General features: G+C 41.1%; 1 protein-coding gene across 1 annotated transcript in view; it reads right to left on the bottom strand.

Annotated features, from left to right (window-relative positions):
• The window catches only part of KCNH8 (potassium voltage-gated channel subfamily H member 8), a 202,496-nt gene extending 183,909 nt beyond the window's left edge, over window positions 1–18,587 (bottom strand). The window contains exon 1 of the mRNA XM_040965251.1: window positions 18,282–18,587. Coding sequence (XP_040821185.1) covers window positions 18,282–18,357 — 76 coding nt within the window. The 5' untranslated portion in view covers window positions 18,358–18,587. The remainder of the gene's footprint in view (window positions 1–18,281) is intronic.
• Window positions 18,588–22,499: the final 3,912 nt, after the last annotated feature.

Below are 22,499 nucleotides of genomic sequence, written 5' to 3'. Positions count from 1 at the left end.
ATATTAATATAATCTACTCACTTTCTAAATGTTGATGAGAGGACACATAGATTTTCAGATGAACAAAAACCAATATCTATATTCTTAACCTTTTCTCACACTGATGTTCTAGAAATGTAGAAATGGGAGACCCAGAGAGCGGAGCTTCTAAGAGATAGAAAAAAATTGGTTCTTACCCATGGAATGAATTGTCAATAGCATATCTGAGAAATACCCTCCCCTCCTCTGGAAACGAACCTGAAAAGCGATAGGCTCTGTCTGGACCCATAGAGTGAAGGCAGAGTGGTATATTGAAAAGTACTTGAAATTAACATAAGAGTGTTTTAATGGGTTCAGTGTAACCCAGCTAATAAGAGAACAAACAAGTTTGCAGTAAAATTCTGAACAAGAAGATTTTGTAGAGTGAAAAGACACCTCTGGAGGAATCTGGTAGTACACCCTGGATGTCTTGAGGGTATGAGAAGAATCATAAGCCACAAATACTATGACCCAATCAAGAGAATAAAACATGATGGATTTTGCATGTGCATTGTGAGTGCCAGTGAGGGAAGAAACCAAGAAAATGCTCGTCAAGAATATTAGTTTCACCATGACCCAAAACACAGGCTACATTTGAAAGGTGGAACAAATGGCAACCAACCAACTGAGCAGGACAAAGCAATGATAACCAGTGACTGCTCCCAGGCCAATGAGAAGAGTACCTATTAAATTCAACTTTATCCCAAAGACAACTCACAATTAGTAGGAATTTTCTGCCCTGGATTTCTCCTTCATCCTCCAGCTTCAACTGTGGAGGAGCCTGAGGGGGTCCACAAACGGGCTCTTCAATGTCTTCACAGGGAACTTTCTAATGGCTATCAGGTCAAACTGGACATGCGGTGGGTGACAAGAACCTATCATTCAAAAGAAGTTGGAAATTTTGTCTATTACATTACTCTGAATGCTTATTGACTTCTTTTTCGGAGAAGTGTACAAATTTGATTTCATAGCTAACACTGACCAAAAATATCAGGAAACTTAATTTCATTTAATCTGGGTAGATGGAAAGTATTGACTCCAAATCAACAGGCATCAATGGGTAGGTGAGTCCAAGGAGACAATTATAGTTACATATTAAGTAAAGAGTCTCAAATTTCTTTTCGGTCATAGAAATAATTTTTCAAAGGAAAACAGATACAATGCCTAACACATCTCAGAGATTCTCTAAGTGGGAGACTAGGGAAGGCACCCAAAGAAACCAAAGTGTATACCAGGCCTGGTGGGTGCGGTAGGAGACTTGAAAAGCCAGTGCTGAGAATAAGTTTAATAGGAACTCACTTGCTAATGAGCCTGAAAGTTGCTATTCATTTTTCATGTTGTAACGGGTAGTACATGCCTAAAGCTGAGCTCGAACACACTGAAGCAGCCCGTGCCTTCTTCCCAGCTAACATGGGGGTAGTGACCAGATTGTCACTTTCATGGTCATGCTTTCAATATCTTTATTTATAAGAGATACTAATTTTTTTAGAAAAGAAAAACCGAAAAGCATTTATGCAGGAATACTTCACACACAAACTCAAGGATTAAGAGGAATCACATTTCTTTGTCTTATATTAAAAAAAAAAGTAGATGACAGTCCCTGTTGATGGAAGGGCTTTAAACATAAAACAATTCAAATATCACAAAATATTGCAGATTCCTGGAATTACACAAAGATATTCTGAATAAACTATGCTACATCTACATTAATAGAAGCAAATCTGCCTCCATCCCTGTGAGGTTTCTGTGATGCAAATCTTTTCATTCTCCCCAAACAATTCTTTCTGGCAGCAATATTATATGATTTAAAAACACAGGCCTGACAATTAGAACAATTGGCTCTAATTATGTCTGTATTATTCATCTGGTTCAGTAACAGTAAACCAATTAATATTCAATTTCCTCATCTGTAGAATGGAGATGAAATTTCTTTTACGCCACTCTTATTTCATCATGAATAACAAGCCTCACATAAATATAAGTCAATATCTAGTAAATGCAGAAAGTTGCATATGAATCTGACCATTACCAGCTGCCATTCCAGGTGCGTTAAGCTCAGTTTCACATGCATCACACCAACCACCTTGTCTTGGCACCTTGTCCCACATAGTTTATTCATGACCTTGTTACACAAACATAGTGGGAAAACTACTAAGTATTGTGGCCTATAAAGCTCAGTTGGAAGCTACCAAGATACCTCTGTGTTTAATTAAATTTTATAGATTATGACTGAATGCCACTGCTGTATTTGGTTTTATTTTCAAAAAACTCACTGGCTGTCTTTCTGTTTCCAAACAGTAAAAATAATTTGATACTATCGAACTTGGTTCTATGTAAGGGAGAACATCCTTCTTTCCAGTAAAGCTTTTAATGAGGTAGGATTCTGTTTTGCAAGGTCATTCATTTGGTATATTGCTGTGTATCAGGCATGGTGAGTGGAGCATTCTAGAATCAATAGGATGGAGGCGACATTCATTGTCTTGTAACTCACTCCTGTAGAAGCAGGGTGATATTGCTAGGCACAATCAAAAACTAAGAGATACAAAATACTATATTATATACTGTATTATAAATATATAAGCATAGTATTAATAGATTACATAATATTATACATTATTTCAGAATACATTACATAACATACTATATGTTCATATACATTAAATATAATGTAACTTATAATCATTTCCAATATGTATCATATTATATAACATTTATCTACACATGTATGCATATGTGTATTATTTATGTTACCTGTATATTAAATATTTATAGTATGATTTATAATATACAATATAGCATATTACTGCATGTTACATATATATTTTGATATGATATGTGACTATGAGTTTTAAAATTTTTATAAAATATTTCATGTTTATATTAGATATATGGGTTTAATATTTTATAAACACAAATGTATATTATATTTATAAAATGTAAAGACATAGCATGTGCAGTTTTTCACATTATTGAAAATGAGGAAATTTTTGTAACACTTGCAGTATCTTACAAATAGCCACATAAAAACTCTATGGCATTCATTTCAAATATTATTTGTTGTGAGGACACAAAAAAACATCCATTTAAGACAAGACTATCATTTTATGGAGAAGGTAAACATGATCTTTTAAGAACCTTTAGGTTTTGAAACATGTCTTACCCTCAACCCCAACAACCATCAAAAGGTAACAATGAAATAGCAAGTGCGGCAGACTTTATTATTGCCTTCAGTTATTCTTGGACATGTAGCTCTCAGGGTCCAAATACAAGACTAGTCCACATGAGTTGGTCTAGTCAGTAAAATAGCAGCACCCACAAGCGAGTCATGAAAATCATTTAGGTTTTTACACTGGCTTTGTGCCAGGAGTGGAACTCGGGATTACGGTCAAGCTAACATATCTAGAAAAGCACAAATGCTTGGCTGCGACTCTCCAGCCAAGCCCCAGAGAAGCAGAGACTATGGACAACCACACATACATGATGGAAGTCAGCCAAGGCCCCAGAGCAACAGCTGTGAGTCCCCAGCCAAACCACAGACATGTCGGTGATCATAATTAGCAGACAACTGATACGACGAGCGGGTCTGTACGACGGACAAAAACCGGCATTAATTTCAATCTGATTTTACAGATAATATGGTAATTTTGTGTTGGTGATTTCAGTTTCTTCATCGTTAATTTCACTTGAGTCTCAAATCGAATTCAAACAATTTGAATTCGCACAATAACACACCAGAAAAGCCTATTCATTAAGAAATTGAAAGAACATTGGAATGTAGAGTGTGTCATTCATAGTATTTCAGTCACACTTCCACTTTCCTCTCTCCCACCTCAACAAAAACTTAACAGCTTTGTTAAGTTATAATTCACACATCTCAGACTGCGCATACATATAGCAAATAACTGGACAAGCTAAAGAGACGTATACAACTAAACCCCCTGACCATTATGAACACAGCAGCCAAGTTCAACTCCCTGAGAAGTTTCATCCTGCCCCTCTCTGCTCTTCCACCGTCTCTAAGGACATTGTCCTTGGTCTGATAGGTCCTGAAGTTATAAAACCAGTGCATCTGATCACAGCTCTCAAACCCCCAGCACCGGCGAGTCGTCCCCCTTCGTGTGGCACAAATCATTCCGGGGAGTTTTTTCTAACAATGGAAATTGATTCCCAAATAATCCGGTAAATACTGTTTCTAGAATATTGGACTTTGCTTTTTTGGTTGTTTATTTTCTCTTTCTGGGTTGACATCCTTCAAAGGATTTTTTTAAAAAGCACAAACTTTCATAAATACCTTAGTGTGATGCCAAGCATGACGACTGAGAGATATCTCTCAACCACAAATTTAATGCATATACACCTTAGACCGTTGTTGTTTATAAAACAATCTGCAATTGTGAAAACCATGTGTAGATTTCAGCTTCACTACTTATAAAGTCTGACTTTTGAAAACTTATTCAGGGCTCAGTTCAATGGCTCATTGGCTAAATCCTCCCCTTGCAAGCATCAGGATCGCATAAGTGCTCCAGCTCATGTCCCAGCTGCTCCACTTCCCATCCACCCCTCTACTTCTGGTCTGGGAAAACAGGAGATGGCCCTGCATTCACATGGGAAGCCTGGAGGAGACTCCTGGCTCTTGTTTTTGGATTGGCTCAGTTCTGGCCTTTGCAACCATTTGGGGAGTGAAGCAGTGGATGCAAGACCTTTGTCACTCCTTTCTTCGGATCTGCCTTTCCAATAAAAGGAAATCTTTCCTTTTTTTTTTTTTAAAGGAAAAATGAAAATTCATTCAACCATTCTGGGCTTCAATTTCCTCATCCATCAAGTATGAGTTAAAAACATCTAACCTGCAATGATTTGGGGACTGAATATAATATTGCAGATGAAAATACCAAGTGTGGGGCCCGGCGCGGTGGCGCAAGTGGTTAAAGGTCCTCACCTTGCACGCCCGGGATCCCATATGGGCACCGGTTCTAATCCCGGCAGCCCCGCTTCCCTTCCAGCTCCCTGCCTGTGGCCTGGGAAAGCAGTCAAGGACGGCCCAAAGCTTTGGGAACCTGCACCCGCGTGGGAGACCCAGAAGAGGCTCCTGGCTTTGGACGGGCATAGCATCGGCCCGTTGTGCTCACTTGGGGAGTGAATCATTGGACGGAAGATCTTCCTCTCTGTCTCTCCTCTCTGTATATCCGCCTTTCCAATAAAAAAAAATAATAATAAAAATAAATCTTAAAAAAAAAAAAGAAAATACCAAGTGTGGCAGTAAATTCATGGTTGCTCACAGTGAATTCATGGTTGCGCCCTTCTTCCTCCTTTCTAAAGTAAAAGTGTAGAAAAATTAAAAGAACAGCATGAGGTCTGCAATGGAAAGAGTTCATGTGTTCCACTATTAGCTTTGGAACAAAAAATAATCTCCCAGAAGTGCGTGCACTCACTCCGAAAGGAAAGGGCATTAATACGTCTGACAATGAAAGGCCTACAGAGACTCAATCATGTCCATTGTAAAGTGTCTAGGATATCAAAATTAGAGAGATCAAAGGATTGTACAAATGGTTGTCTATACTAACGTCGAAAATTCTGGGACAGTTTTTTTTTCTATTTCTGTCAGTCGGTTTCAGAAGATTAATATGAAAAGTTATCTTAAAAAGTCAAATTTAGAAAATTCATGCTTGGCAATCTGAAAGCAGGCCAAAGAGCTCTGCCTGGTTGCATAGAATGGGAAAATCTGTTTGCAAAGTGAGCACAACAAAGGGTGACTTAGGGGTGCCCTTACATGTCAAGGTGGATACAAAAGAAAATAATTTCAGGGCCTGGTACCCTAGTCTAGTGGCTTATGTCATCACTTTGAACACGCCAGGATCCCATGTGGGCACCAGTTCTAATCCCTGTGGCCCTGCTTCCCATCCAGCTCCCTGCTTGTGGCCTGGGAAAGCAGTCAAGGATGACCCACAGCCTTAGGACCTTGCACCTGTTTGGGAGACCTGGAAGAGCTCCTGGCTCCTGGCTTCGGATTGGCGCAGGTCCAGCCATTGTGGCTACTTTGCGAGTGAATCAATCAACTTCCTTATGAAATGGAAATTCAATACTTCATTCTTCACTTCTGCTAGGTAATTAATGCCAAAATAAATTTACTGTCATTTTAAATGTCAATACAAATGATTTGACATATCATTTATGTATACTTGAGTTTTCATTGCCCACATTTCCTACCGATTCTGCCAATGTGTGACCAAACATGACACTACTGATTGATGTAGAATGTGGATGCTGTTCCACGAAAGAATACGGATATACAGATACAAACACAGCCATCGATATATACAGATATAGACAGGGATGTAATAAAAATACATACAATTGTTTGATGTCTTTCAGGCTGAAGCACACATTAAAGGATGATGTTTACTACACAGCATCCAATGCTAGACAAGGCCGTGGACAAAGCTAGTGCTGTGGCACTGCAAGTAAAGCTGCTGCCTATGACACCACCCTATATGAGGCACCAGCTTGTGTGTCGGATGCTACACTTCCAAACCAGGTTCCTGCTAATGGCCAGTGAGAAGCAATGAAAGATGGCTCAAGTGCTTGGTCCCTGCCATCCACATGGGAGATCCAGACCAAGCTCCTGGCTCCTGGCTTGTCCATCTCAAGTCAGAATCTGTAGTGTGAATCAGTGGACGGAATCCTTCTCCCTTTCTCTGTGACACGGACTCTCAAACAAGTACTTAAAAACTAAGAATTAACTAAATATCTGGCATTCACTTTTGGCTCTCAATGCAACAGTTAATACTTAATTAAAATATTAAAGCATACGTATAAATATTCAACTGCACAGTTACAGAATCTAATCATATAAATGCACAAGTATTACACACATGACATATTACATATATACAACATATTTTGTATTTGTGTATGTGTGTTTCTAAAAATCCTAAGCATGTCAGGGAAGGGAGAAGTGTTTCATGGCGAAGGACTATTTATTGAAAGAATGCAATAACAGTTTTATATTCTGAAATCCATTAAGTTAATTATATCAGTTGATTCAATAACAATGAATTGTTTTTCCGGATGATGAGAGGTAATTGAAAAAACTGCTAAACAAAATAATCATAAAGCAAATTCATAATAAAACATCTAATTCAAAACGCAAGAAAAAACAGAACTACTAGAAAAGTAGTAAAACAGTTCAGAAAGATTGGCCTTAAGAATTTTCCATATGATCATCATTATTTAACATTAATCTCAAAATACCAAAGTAATTGGACAGTAAGAAAGCAATAAGAAAAGAAAGACCCATAAAAATAAGAAACAAGAAAATAAAATGCTTATTTTTTGAAACAGATTTTATAAGAATGTAGTTTTCCTCATTTATTTCTTGCCTTAAAATGCTGAAAAACGATATGCAAACTTATCACAAAAGGAGAAAGCCATTAAACAGACTGACTCAAAAGTAATAATATTTAGGATTCCACAGACTTCAAATGAACTAACATTACTGCATTATGCAAACGGAGCTAAACATGGAAGTAGATTCTGTTACATAGACATTATAAAGTTAGTAGTATCAAAGAATAATGTATAGTTTTGAGGAGAAAGCAAAAGACATAATAAAAAGAAATACTCAGGAAATTCTTGCGTATAGCTTTCAACATAAAAATGTCATTTTTATGAAAGATTCCATCAAAAACATTTTAATATAAGTCTATATAATTAAAATTTGCATAAAATAACTAACGCTCCTATATAACTCCCCTATATAACTAATTAAAATTAATCTTCCAATATGTAAAGCCACGTAGTACTACAAAGTTAAAAATTTGCATAGAATATTATAAACTATGATCAACTTGCTATTTCAACTCTGCATGTAAAATATGCACTGTTGAGGGCCCGGCGCTGTGGCATAGCAGCTTAAGTCCCCAACTTGAACGAGCCCAGATCCCATAAGGGTGCTGGTTCTGATTTCGGCAGCTCCTCTTCCCATCCAGCTCCCTGCTTGTGGCCTAAGAAAGCAGCCGAGGATGGCCCAGAGCCTTGGGATCCTGCACCCATGTGGAAGACCTGGAGGAGGTTCCTGGCTCCTGGCTTCGGATCAGCACAGCACCGGCCCTTGTGATCACTTGGGGAGTGAAGATCTTCCTCCGTCTCTCCTCCTCTCTGTATATCTGACTTTGTAATAAACACAAATAAATCTTTAAAAAAATATGCACTGTTGAATAACACTAGAAAAAAGAGATAGGTAAAGTGTAAATGTGATCCCCATGAAAGACTCAATGGGTCAATTCAGATAATTATTACTACTGGAAAAGAAAATGGAATATAAAATAAAATATTGGAGAATATATAGGGTTTATAATAATTATAGAATAGAGAACCATTTCCTAAATACTCGTGGAAGTTATAACCAAACTAATGAGTAATTTATCTACTAAACAAAAGACCATCCAAATCCTGGGAGACAAATACAAGTCACATTACCAAAAATTGTTTTTTTTAACCTCAGAAAGAACTCAAATATATCAGAAAAAGGGAATACAACAGTTTCATTGTTGAAGGACAATTAGTATGAGCAAAGAATGCCCCAAAAGAAAACTCAAAAGCCCTTAAGTTCATTAAACAATGCTTAGCTTCAATAACATTGAAAAAAAAAATAACATACAAATGTCAAGTATTACGATGAGCGTTTCATAGACCGTCCAGAGTCATAGAAGTTTATCAACTCTACTCCCTGTATCCAGAAGGAAAACAGCAGTAGCATCATTTCTGGATATCTGGAATGTGGTCTAAGGGAAGTTGCACCAAATCAGCATAAGACAAATGTTCTTTCTCCTTGTCCCAACCCCATGACCCTCATTCTTCTCCAAAGTTGCTGCAATCACAGAAGAATCCCTTGTCCACATGTTACGCTTAAAGGCATGCCAATTTTTACCTTCCACACTACTCTCTCCACTAAAAGGAGAGCCAGAACACCCCACGTAAGGACAGCGTACTTTTCATCAAACTGGATATTTGACGTATCAGTGACATCTAAACTTCTCACATGAATCCTTTCTAGAAAATCAAATAAAAGATTGATAAGTGCTTTCATCTCAACTCTCTTTAGTTCAACTGGAATAAGAAACCCATTTGCCTTAACAAATACAATAAGGGTGTCTGTGCAGAAGACTTAATAGAACAAAAGAATGCCAAGAGAGAGAGAGAACTGTAGATTAGATTTTTGAGTTGGATAACAAAGCACTCTTCTTCCTGTAAGTGCTTTGTGGGGAAAAGATAAACGATTGCTGTTAAATGATACCAATGGTATCCGACACAGGAGAATACATTTCTACCAATAAAGCAACTCAAAATAGCTGGAAGTATTTCTTCAATAAATTCTTTCAGTACAAGGATCAGAATTAGGGTTTCTTCACGAGGAAATTAATCTCACAAATATCATAAATAAGCACCAAACAGAATATAGGGATTAAAATCTCAAACTGGATTTCACTACTTTTTAATGGGCAGTAGATTCTTTGATGAGAAAAGCTGCTTTTCACAGTACACCTTCACTAAATGCAATTATAAATTACAGATATGTCCTAAGACACTTTAACACTTTCTTTAAATGACAAACACTTAAAGCATAACATGTCACAAGAAATGGCTAAACTCTTTAATATATAATATAAATATAAATATAATATATAAATCATTTTAGGAAAAACGAGAAATGATTTTGCAGATTAATCCAATCTGTTTTTATTGGCTGTACAAACCATTTCAGAAGTAGTGAGCTAAAATACAAAACTCATAGGTTAATGTGAAATTAAATTCTGGTCTTGAGTTTTCTCATCTTTAACTTAAGTAGGTTCTCTGCAAGGAGCCTTTAGCCTAGCAGTCAAGATGCCCCCATAGCGGCTAAAGTCCTTGTCTTGCACACTGCAGGAGCCCAAATGGGCACCAGTTCTAATCCTGGTGTCCCCATTTCCATCCAGCTCCCTGCTTGTGGCCTGGGAAAGCAGTCAAGGATGCCCCAAAGCCTTGGGTTCCTGCACCCATGTGGGAGACCCGGAAGAGGCTCTGGGCTCCGCACTTTGGATCAGCGCAGCTCTGGCCTTTGCAGCTGCTTGGAGAGTGAAATATCAGATGGAAGATCTTCCTCTCTGTGTATTTCATTTTCCAACAAAAATAAGTCTTTAAGCAAACAAACAAAAAATGCTCCATCAATAGTAGCAATAATACTAATATTAATAACCAATAACAGTAATAATAAGCCTGCATTGTGCTGCTTCAAGTTAAGCCTCCACTTGCAACGTTAGTGTTCCATGTTGGAGAGCCAGCCTGACTTCTGGTTGCTCCAGTATTGATGCAGCTTCCTGCTGCTGTTCCTGGGAAAACCTATGCAAGGATGGCCCAAGTGCTTACTCCCATGCCACCCTCGTGAGGGACTGAGACAGAATTCCTGACTCCTGGATTTAGTCTGGTTTAGACCTGGCTGCTACAGCCATCTGGGAAGTGAATAAATCTAGCTGGCTCACCCCCTCCCCCTCGATCTCTCTCCACACGTTACTTTGCATTTTACATCAATCAAACACATCTTTTTAAAAGGCATCTCAATTCTACAGTGAAATACGTGGGTTCGAATCCTGGCTCTGTCTCCTGACTCCAGCTTTATTCTAAAGTGGATGTTGCGACTGGGAAACAGTGGTGATGACTCAAATAGGTGCATCTGTGACCCACAAGAACTGGATCTCTTATAGTTCATTTATTTCTCTCTTGCCCCTAATAAAATTTTAACTGTGTTAAAATTCTCTCATCTCTGCACCTCTCTAGTTAAAGTTTAACCGTGTGTGTGTGTTTTAATTGGTGATATCTTCCACATTGCTGGATTGGTGGTTTGTGCCAGTAACAGTCAGAGTACCATCACAGTACACAGCAAGTATGTCATGACAATACTTGTCATCATTATTAGCAGACTTTGACAGAAGTGCCTTAACCATGTGAAAAGAAGATGGAGGCTAGTACAAAATTATATTTTAAAATGGAATCAAGTCATGTGACATCAAATAAAAGGAGACCAGTTATCCCTGAGGGAAACAGGGATGTTCAGAACACAGACCTGGGCCTTCAAGAAATGAGAATTTTTTACTCAAAGAAATATTTATTGAGCAAAAATTTTGTTTTGAGTCAGTCTAAGCGATAGAAATGCAGAATGAATAAAGATAGTCAGGGCTACCAGAGTTCATTGCTGAGATTTAAATTTTTTGTGTACATAACACATACAAGAGCTCAGCAGAGGGATGAGGCATGTGAAAGTATCCGTGTTTCACATTTAGGAATTATTAACTAGCGTCACTTGGAACCTCACAGAAGGTAAGTTTGAGGCTGGGGTTTTAAAATAAAGTTCCAGAGAAACGAAGAGACAAGGTCTAAACGCTCGATGTGTCTGTAGCCAGTGAGGCAGTGGCTAGAAAGGATTCCGCAGTATCATGTCAGATGCAGTTGACATTCAGGGCTTGTAGTTTTATTCAAGAAGCAACAGGGAGCTAGAGGATGCCTTTAAATGGAACATTACATGATCAAACGATCATATTGCTTTCAGCGAAAACTACTGAGGACAAGGGAGTCTAACGGAATGGGTGGAAGCCGCAGGAGGACACTAGGGATGTACTTAGAGTGAGGCTGCAATTGTGGAAAGAAGGATGATCCAAATTAAAGAAAAAGTAATGAAGAGGAGACAAGGGGCCAACCTAGGGCATTTCTACAGTAAGTGTCTAAGAGTTGATAGCCAACTATTGTGCAGACAGCTAAGGCCCACTAATCCCTCCAACTTGGGAAACGAAGTGGGTAGGGATGTACACAATGGGGCGAGAAAGCGTAAGACGACAAATAGTCTTCTTAGGCTGGAAGAGATTCCTAAGTTCTCCGAGGACATGTGAATTCTGAAAGATCTAAGGGAGGTGGATGGTTAACAATGAAGGAAAGAGATTTCCCAGGAAATGTATATAGCAAGAACTATATTTGACTTCAAATTACTGAGAAAGCACCTCAACTGCTCCAGTTACTAAATGTGAATTCCTCCACAGGTAATGCTGAAGTTTCATCTTTCTTTGAAGGCTCCGCTAAACAAAAATGAATTTAGAAATTTAATATTTGGAGATCAGCAAGTATATATTGTTGGAGTGTACCCTACTAACTTGTATAGCAATGGCAATCCTGAACGTTTTATTTTTGACATTTCTTCAACTGAATTCATTAGGTCTGTATTCTAGCATATCTTCTGTTCTATTTGTCACCACAGACATTTTTATGGAAGAATGCAGTGGTAAAGGGTCTCAGAGAAGAGCAGTTAACAATGTTTTGCAAAATCAATCCTCTTCCTGAAAGGAACACCAAATCCCTGGAAAAATCATATTCCTAAGAAAATGGACACATCAATCCCATTGCATTCTAAAGGGACTTTGTCCAAGCATCAAGTATTGTTTAAAAGAGACATAAGAACCTTACATTTCAAGGTGTATACTTTCTCAATATTGTGTTCAAACTGTAAAACATAAGAACATTAAGAATTTATAAACCTGGCACAAATGGTGCCACCCTTTTTACCAAGATATGAACGTGGAATCTATAACGATTTATTGTCACAAAACACTTTTAAAGCTGTCCAAGTCAGGCCTAAACATCCATTAGTCTTCATATTTTCTGAGATACTTTTAAGTTGTCCTAAAGTCTATTTACAGTCTCAACTTAAAGTAGTACCAAAAAGTAGTTACAAAATTGGCAACTTAGTAAACTGTTTTTATCCCTTTACACATAAGACAATTCTCCTCCAAAGCCATGTATTATATGAAGCCATCCTAGATCATTCTCACAGAAATTATTCTTTCTGTAACTAATGATGCGTAGTCCTTTGTATACACCTGTTGAACTGCCCTCGTCTCTTCCCAGTCTATACAACATTCACTACATTTAACTCTTCATATATGTTACTGACCCCTTAAAGAATAAGTTAAGCCTGGGCTATCACAAAGATGCTGGCATACGATTTTGTATGTAATCACCGCATGGAAAGCATTGGATCTAGGGGCAAATTCTGTAGGTTCCTTGTAGCTCACCTCTATGGGCTGCAGCAACCAATGGTTTACTATGGAGAGTTGGAGGCAGTGATAGCTTTGCCAGACTAGACCACAGAATTTGCCTGTTGGGAGCACACCTGACACTCGTGGCAGCTAAGGCTGGGAGAAGGCTAGGTGAGGTCAGGCTGCAGCACTTACCAGCCCATGCAAGGGCTGGGACTGAGGGCAGACAGTGAAAGCAAGGCCATTGCCCCTACTGGCACACCCGAGTTCCAGGGCTGGGAGAAAGCCTCATAGGGAAACCTGGGGAACTCCCAAAGCCACAGCTCTCCTTAGTTTAGGTGTAAGCAAGGCCAGGCAAATCTGCAGCACTCCCCAGCATTTGTCTGGGCTGGGTCTGGGAACAGGACAGGCTGGGCCAGGCCTCAGCACTCATGTACAAGAAGCCAGGACACAGTGTGGGCTGCACTAGTTGGTTCACATAAGATACAGGGCTCAAGAGGAACTGACTAGGCAGCTGCATCTACCAAAATACTAGTTGACTGGTGCTGGTGTCAGACCACACCTGACACTGCAGTGGCTGCACACACAAGTCAAGTATGAGGTCATTCCAGTTAGGTTTCTTGGAGATTCCCCAACTAGACCACTGCATTCAGATCTCAGCCATAGGAATAAAAAAAAATCATAGGATGTGTTGTCTGACCTTGGAGTGCATATATCAGGACTGGGTCTTCTCAGTTGCTGATGCCTCTGCAATGCCTGGCATGCCAGATGCACATGGGGAACATGACCAGCAGGGGACATCAACTGCCTCAGAGGATCAAAAGCAAAACAAGTTGGATAATTCTTTCCACCAAGCTAGCAGCATGTTCTTGGGTCTGTGGAACCACTAAGATGGCCTGTCAACCAACAGACTTTGGAAAGGTTTTCTCAACCCTGAAACAACAAAACCAACAACCTCTCAGAACTATCAAATCCACTCAAGTAACACCCTTGGAACACACTCCCTGACATCGGGGTCTCTAGGGCATCAAATGACCACCTGGATCCCAGATGCTGAAGCAATTGTCCTTCCCCTTCTCCCCTGCCAAGACAGGAGGGAAAAAACAAGGCTGAAACAATATTAAAAATAAACGATATTAAAAATAAAATTACCAGAAAGTCCTCAATTAAATGCCACAGCTGTGCCAATAACCATGTCAAGCTGGGAGAGAGCTTCAGGTCAGATGAGAGCAGGGTCTGAGCTGACAACTTTGTAAAATATTCTTCTAAGTCCCTGAGCAGAAGGCACAGTGAATCTGATGACTGGATGCCTACGCTACAAAAATGATGAGATAGTCAGCAACTGGGTTTGGCATTTATTATACAGAAATAGAAAATTAATACAGGAATTAAGTTCCTAAATATAAAGAACAAGAATAAAATGCACAATTAGCAGCATACAAAATAAAAAACGAAAGCAGTTTCAACAAACTTCTATTTGTGGGGAACTAGCTCTGAAGCGCTAGGTGTTTCCTTGAATGTATTCATAGAACAGCTTTCTCCAGGTCCATACATAAGTCATTTTTTATTGGCTAAATGCCTTGATGTTCTTGAAACTACAACTCAGCAAAGACTTAGAAAGGCCTCTAGTGTGCTATTCTGTGCTTCCTGCTTCCTCCAGCACTAGGTGCATTATCCTCCTTCAGTTCCTAACATTCAGAAATCCACGTGACTTGACAAAAGCATAAAGACGAAAAGGGAAAAAAAAACAATGAAAGTTCCATCTGTAAAGGAAGCCTATCAATTTTAACACGTTCCCTTAGATCACGTTGAGTAGTTTTACAGAATGCATAAGCTGCATGCAGATATTCTTCACATAAACCACACATTACTGTGTACTTTAAATAAAAGCCCATCAGTGACCACCACTGGACTAAAAACATCCTTTAACTCTTAAATCTTGTCTTACTGACAAAACTAAAACATGCATTCTGGTACTTTTGGATATGATAAAATTTAGGTGGATGCATTGTTCTGTTTGGAAATGGACACCTTCCTCTGAAAGTTTTAGGCCTTTTGAAAGCTCTGTTCTCAAATGGTAGTCTATAATAAGTCTTTTTACTGGCAGACTATTTTTTCAGCTATCTACTTTGCTGTTCTCTCACTATAGTTCTTCCAGGTCACTACTCATGTACTTAAAGCAGTGTTTCAAAAAAATTTTTTCCTAATGCGCTAAGCATGCATGCACACACGCTTACATACATCAAGCACACATATATACAAACAGATGAGCACACAGTGTGTAGAAGTTACATGTAGGTCATGACATTTCAATTAAATTTGAGCTAGAAAAACATGCTTTGAGAATGCATATATTTTAGTGATAATTTCATATAAAAAGACTATTTTCCTAACAATGCTTGCAAATTATATTATGTATTAGAAACAAAGAAGCTTCAATTAAGGGTCTATAATTGTCTTTCAATCCTGAAAAGGTTCTTACTTACTAAATATTAAAAGAAAAAATCATATTATGTAAAATAATAAAATACATGATGAACTTTACTTATGCTGCCCCTCATATACGTGCTGTGAAAGCTTCTGAATGACCATGTTTTGTATTTGGAGAATATTCAGATGACATCTTAAGTTCTTTACTATTTCCCACCATTATGAAAAATCAATAAGGCTAATAAAAATATTCACATTGATTTAGCTGAAAGTGGTAGTTTTCCATGGAAGCATGTGCCATCTTCTTTTCCATCATGGTTGTGCAAAATAAGAAACTATCATGACTGTAAAACATAAAATACATCAGCACATTACTTTCCGATTTTCCCCTTCCCAGGGGTGTTACTGAGTGACAATGTTGAGAATTTAAAACTTGTGAACAGTTTCATCCTTCAGCGGTAAATGAATGACAACCATGGAAGTACCATAGTAAGGGAGAGACCGTATGAGAAGAGTTTCATTCACAGCAATGACAGTGAATAGAACTGCATCAACAAAAAAAGACAACACAACATGAAAAAGTCAATGCTTAGTTGAGGATCTTGTCTATCCTTGATTCCAGACAGAAAATTTTGGTTAAATTGTATGGGACATTTCCCTATTCAAATCATTCTGAAATTCAGGCGCTTTTTTTTTTTTTTAATGAGATAGGGTAACATCATCCCATCATCGAATGGGATTTCCTGGAAAGAGTCCTGTCCAGGAGATGTAAACAAAATCTTGCCAAAGTCGATCTCAATGTTATCCTCATCCCTTCGAAATTTGCTTCACTGTCAGAACTAGCTCCCTTCAGTACTCTTCCAGATCCTGTGGAACACAGATGAAGCCTCATCTGTCTCTACCAGAAGTTTAGATTATTTTTTACTGTTCTGAATGTTAATATATGATGCTGATATTCTCAAACAAGGATTTAAAATGTCTGACCTATTTTATTAGCACGGCTGTGTAGCCAAAATAGGAGGGTGGTCATTCATGCATACATGCATCTTTCCCTACATGTCCTCCTGCTTATCATGGTGCAGTGAGAGCCAGGAAGAGGCAACACATGGTGTTCTAAAGCCTCTGCCATCAGACATCTGATATATCTGTGCAATAATTCCCCTGAGTCTCCCTGGGACTCCACAGTACCAAGCTGCACACTCCATTCAACTTTAAGTGACAATGACATAAGCAATAACTGTCCCCCTATTCCCTCATTGGCAGCAGATGCATTCAGGATTAATATTTAGATTCTCATAGTTTTAAATGTGCGACTGGAAGAACTACCTGAAGAAAATGATAGGAAATTGAGCTCAGGCAATACATAGCACCCACAAGACTGAAGACAGCTGTTGGGATTTCATGTGGCGCTTGGCAGGTGACCATCGAGGCAGGAGCCAGAATTTTCCCCATAGTATTTTTGCTTTTTATTTACCTATTTTATCTAATATGATGTGCCTAAAACCATTGCACTTTACCCATAGATACTGTCTGACATACCTAGAACAGGCAAAAAAAAAAATAGCTAAACCTAGACAGAATCAAAGGAAAACTAAATGAAAACATCCCATAGCAACTGTCAGGAAGGACTGGATATTGACAACGAAAACTAAACAAAATCAAAAGGCTTCATTTGCTTCTCACACAAACTTTTCCAACTCTTCCTGAAGCACAGAAACCCAACATTTGCTTCACAGCCCATGCACAGTAAGCAATCAGGCTATTGGAGGGGAAGTGGATCAGATATGCTCTCCCAATCTGCTCCAAGAAATAGTCACAATAAAAACAATGATATTCAAATCATTGATAAGGCTTTTGGCATAAATGAGCTTAAATGAACCTCGAATAAAAGAATGTTTTAAAGGAAGCTGGCATACAGAAGCGACATCAGCTGGGGGAAGTTGTGGATATTCAGTGAAACCAAAAGAGAGCTTTGGTTGTGTAGATTCACAGAGCTGGAACCTGGGAAGACTGGCAAGCTCAGAGCATGGGAAGGAGTGGGGACCTGACCGTGGTCCTGAAAGAACGACCTGACGCTGACTCCCAGCTCTCTCCAAGCAGCAGCAAAACCACCCTTCCAGAGTTTTCACTGTAGCTCAAACCAAATATCCAATAATATTTGTCCTCACGAAATAAAGAGCCAAACTTTCTCTTTTGACTACAGCCGTCTTTATAATATCCTGCTCTCCCTTCCCAAATAACGTTTTGGGGGTGATAAGCTAATTTTAAAATGAAGAGTTACACGTGAATCTACCTTAAAAAAAGCAGTTATCAAGAATCTAACACATTTAGAATTTAGCACTTAGAATTCTACGGAAAGCTTGTGCTCAGCAGACTGGCTCTGGTCTGCATTTCTTGAACTTAGATGGAAATTATGCTTGTTCAGAGGACCACCGGGAACGAGGCTCCAAACTGCAATCAAGGGTGCTTTGAAAACTCTAGAAAGACCAAGTGTACCAGTACCCATCCTTTAACTCAAATATCTGCAACCTATTCTCCAAATTACATGTTCCACTGTGGACCCAGGCAGTCTGCAACCCTGAGAACTACACGGGTCTAAAGTGTTCAGGCTAAGCCCAGTCTTACAAGGGAAGCGTTTTCTCCATACCAAAGAAACCATCAGAGGAGCAGGCAAATCCACACGACTAGGACAAAGGGGGTGAGAGGTAAAAGCAAAAAGTAATGAAGACGAAAAGCAATCTTCTCAGAAAAGACAACTTGTCCAAGTGTGAGACTTACGTGTTCCATCAAAACGGGTGGCAATGGTGTCCAAAAAGGTGTTCTGAGGCGCCAGTAATCCTTTCATGACCGGCATTTTTCCAGCTTGGTGTGAAATTCTCCATCAAAGTTTGTCCCGGAGGATGGTTGGAAAGGAAAGCGCTCAGAAGGGAGAGAGGAGAACCTGCTGACAGCCGTGGAAGGGGTCTGGCGCGGTGCCGGGGCCGGGAGGTACAAGGAAAGGAATGGCAGCAGAGGGGCGCGTGGCAGCCACCACGGTGGCGGGAGCAGCCCTGAGAGTGCGCTCCGAGCCCGCCCCGCACCTCCCCGCGCAGCCAGCACCGGTCTCGCTCGCTCCCGCCCCCTCCACCTCCGCCAGCTGCCGAACCCCTCCACTCCGGGCCTGCACCCCCACCTCGCCCGCCGCGGCCCGGGGCACCGCGCCCTGACCTGAGGTTCTGAGGTCGTGGAGTGCAACGCCTGGAGAAAGGGCGCGCCTCCGTGGCTCTCAGCCTTGGCGTCTCCAAGGGGCGCCGGGAAACGCGAGCGCCAACGCGACTCCCACCCCCTCGGAGGCAGTGAACAAAGACCCCTTTGTTCCCTCTCGGTCCCTCTCCCCGAGAGACTGGAGTCCCGTGGGTGTGGTACTGGGAAGGGGAGGAGACCGGTCGGGTCAGGTAGCTGGCCTCCGCCTAGAACCTGGGAGGGGGCAGCCCCCTCCGCACTCGTGTCCTAGGGAGCAGAGGCAGCCAGGAGTCCCGGGGGAGGCATCCCCGCTCCACCTCCCGTGCACCTGCCTCCTCCAGTTCCCCATGACAGAAGCAGAGCAGTCCCAACGAGTCCCCCTCGCCACTCACCAGGGTCTTAAAGACCCCGGGAACTGGCCCTAGGAGGTGCTTCAGTAACCCTTCCTAAATTGCCATGGAGCTCTCCAAGTCATCCCAAACTAGAAAAAAATAAGTAAGAGCCATTCAAGCGGATAGTGGATGGTTTCTCGCTCTCTGGCGAAACGTGAATAAAAAAGCATTTCTAGAAAAGTTTAGTATATTTTGTTGATTTGAAAAAAAAAGAAAAAACATAGTGCAAGTCAAAGTAGTGTTGCTTTGCAAAAATAGCTTCAATCTAAATTCCCTATCCAATATCTTGTTAAATGCTTCCTGCGTTCAGCGGAATCCCCCAGAAACGGACATCTCCAGGGGAATAAAAGAAAGCCTGGCCTGTCTGGAACCCGGCAGGTGTCTTTGAAAACGAAAGTGGTCTCTTCTTGCTTTCTTCCCTCGGGGCTCACTCCGGGACTCCCTCTGCACCAAGGTTGTGCCAAGGAAAGCCACCCATTCCCGTGGCTTAGCCTTGCTGGCCACGAAGGGGCTACCCAGCGCAGGGATGACTCCGTGGGACCCAGAAAGGTGGGAGGCGTGGAAGGAATCTCAAGAGCCCACGGTGAAAAAGAAACAAAAACAAAACCAAAACAAAACAAATGTCGGCCCCAGGTGCTGCGTGCCCGGAAGGAAAGGAGGGGGAAAAGCGAACAGGTGTCTGAGCTGCTGCGGGGGACAGGGTCTCAGACGCGGTGAGGGGTGGGTGGCCCCAGTCCCACTATGCTGTGGATTGGGGGACGGGGGATTCCTGCTAGAATGCTCCCAGCTCCTGGGGAGACAGAGGGACCCTGAGGGTTTCGTCACAGCTGCCCAGGGCTCCGGGAAGGGCGGGGTTGGAGAGAAAGAGGCAAGGCATCCCTCTCCCCGCCCCCGTCTCGTGATGCACTTCCTGCAGCCGAGGATTCCCTTTGTGTGGAGATTCAAGATCCGGCCTCTGCGTGCTGCTGGCGGGGAAGGCAGTGCGCCAGGGACCGGGAATTCCCTAGTGGGTGGGCCGGACTGCTGCTCTAGTCCTGGAGCTGGGCCCTGGACGCTCGCTGCTCCTGGCCCCAGATCCGCCTGTGTCCTCCCCAGAGTCCTAGGTGCGGAGCCCGCTGCTCTGGGTGGAACCTGGACTCTGAGTACAAGGCATCCCCGAGGCTGGAGCCTCGCACAACCGGTGTGGCTGTGTGGGTTCCCTCTTGGGCGGGGCCGGGGATGGAAAAATGAGGGCGCTCCCTATTTCTGCCTGAGTGCTGTCTGTGCCAGAGGAAACCCACTGCGGATGAAAAAGACATAATTCCAATTCAGCGCGCATGACATGCATATAAGCCAAGACTCAAATTCACAAAATGTGCACTGTAGGACCGTATTTGGCATGCGCGCGTATACACACACACCACACACACACCTGTCCGTCGACTTGATCTGTATTGGCTAATGCAGCAAAAACAAGCCCGGAACGCATCAGACAGGCCACCCTGAAGAGAGCCTTGGTTCCATAGCAACAGGGGTCTGGCCTTTATCATTCACTGTCTCAGTGAACAGCCCCGCAGTACTTACTGTATGTCAGGCATTGTGCAAGACCTCGTTCCTGCTCAAACCTAAATGCGGGCCGTGCATCCGAGGGACAGCCTCTGTCCGAGTGATGGAGGGCCCTTACTACACCTCAGTCTTTCCCCACCAAGAAGTCTTAGAGATGGCTGCCAGAACCAGTCCAGGGCAGTTCTGTGGCCCTGGGACCCTCTTCATTGTTGGTAACCTGGGTACAAACTACACTATGAGAACACCACCTGCCAGGAAGTCAAGCACAACCCGTTACACATATTTTGCCAACTTAAAATCAAAGGCCGAGAAAAAGGTACAGCGAGAGGAGTTATCACTCTTACTTCCCCAAAACTGATGGCAAATGATTTCAGCTCTTTGCATGGCAGCCTTTTTAGGCCCTACAAGACCTTTGCCTGTGGCTCAAATGACACTGCCTGGAACACACGATAACCAAATTATACAGTAGACCTAGTATCTACAGAAACAGGTTCATTTTTACAGAGGAGGAGGAGGTCATTGTTTTCCAACTAAAATGTAAGAATTCTTATTAAACCAGGCGGTCTATATTGTGTACTAAACAAGGCCTCTACAGGTAAAATTAGGTAACTCATTTCAAGTGCATCCACTCACACCATTTAAAAACAGCAACACTGCTTCACTTTGCTCAGAGATTTCCTATTTGTGCAGCAGTCAACGGGACAGCTTCAGTCAGCTTTACCTGGGACTAGAAGATTCTCTTCAAAGATGGCTCACTCAAGAGGATGGCGATTCCTTGCTGTTAGCGGAGACAACAGCCAGGGCTGGGGCCTTGGAACACCAGTTCTGGTTCTATAGGTGTCTTTCTCCATGAACTTCCTGAGTTTTCTAACAACATTGTTTTTAAGAGTGAACATCTAAAGAGACAGAAAATAGGAGCTGCCAGGTTGCTGAAATCATCTCTAGCTACTGCCATAACAGAAGCAAACAGAGAACCCGGATCAGCCAGGAAACAAAACTTAGCTCTCAGTAAGAAAAATTGCATGTGGTTTTGGGGGCCATCCTTCAAAATTGCCAAGTCAGCTTGTTAGTATTTTCAGCACTATAAAGGGGGTTGCTTTATAAGAATATTCCAGAATTCGATTTACAAACATATTCATATTTCTATACAATCACATGTTATTTGGGACTTATAGATACAAGAGTTTGGTTCAAGTCCACGTCCCTTAGAAACATAAAACGCAAGGAGGAAAATAGAAAGTCATTTTAAAGTGATTGTAAGGTTTATCATTATTTCCTTTAATCCCAGTTGCTTATCCAAATATTGGTGTTATTTTTTTAAGCTAGGTTGGGAATTAAAAGGGCTTAGGATTCCCTAAGTTGCACCATTGTTCCAGGCTTCCTCCGTGTGTGCAACTACAAATGACTACAAATGTCACTTCCCACAAGAGTTCCTTGGCCAAAATTACTCATATGTTCTTACTCATCGAGAACGAGGGAGAACACTCGGATAGTACCCTTCCAACTTTCAACTATAAAATAGAATTAATACCATCAATTCAATTTTCAGGGATTGAACTAGTCATAAAACGCACAAAGCAGCAGCTGAACTGTAACCGGAGCAAACAAAAGCAGGTTATTGGTTTAATCAGGTTGTCCTATACATACCACCAACTTTAGAATTCAGATCACTACGATGGCCCTTTAGCAACAGCTGAGTAATAATCATCAGTCCACATTATCTCTCATGACTCATTTCTTCCTGTGCTCAAATGTTATGTGGAAGGAAAAACAAAATTTCTAGAAGTTCCCAAAATATAGAGAGCTCTTGTAAAGAGTATGACTTTGATTATAGTAA

The sequence above is a fragment of the Ochotona curzoniae genome, unplaced genomic scaffold (genome assembly GCF_017591425.1).
Source record: "Ochotona curzoniae isolate NIBS_2020 unplaced genomic scaffold, NIBS_Ocur_1.0 contig_1302, whole genome shotgun sequence".
Taxonomy (NCBI): domain Eukaryota; kingdom Metazoa; phylum Chordata; class Mammalia; order Lagomorpha; family Ochotonidae; genus Ochotona; species Ochotona curzoniae.
Note: the sequence above shows the minus strand (reverse complement) of the source record. Positions and strands in the feature narration are given on the sequence as shown.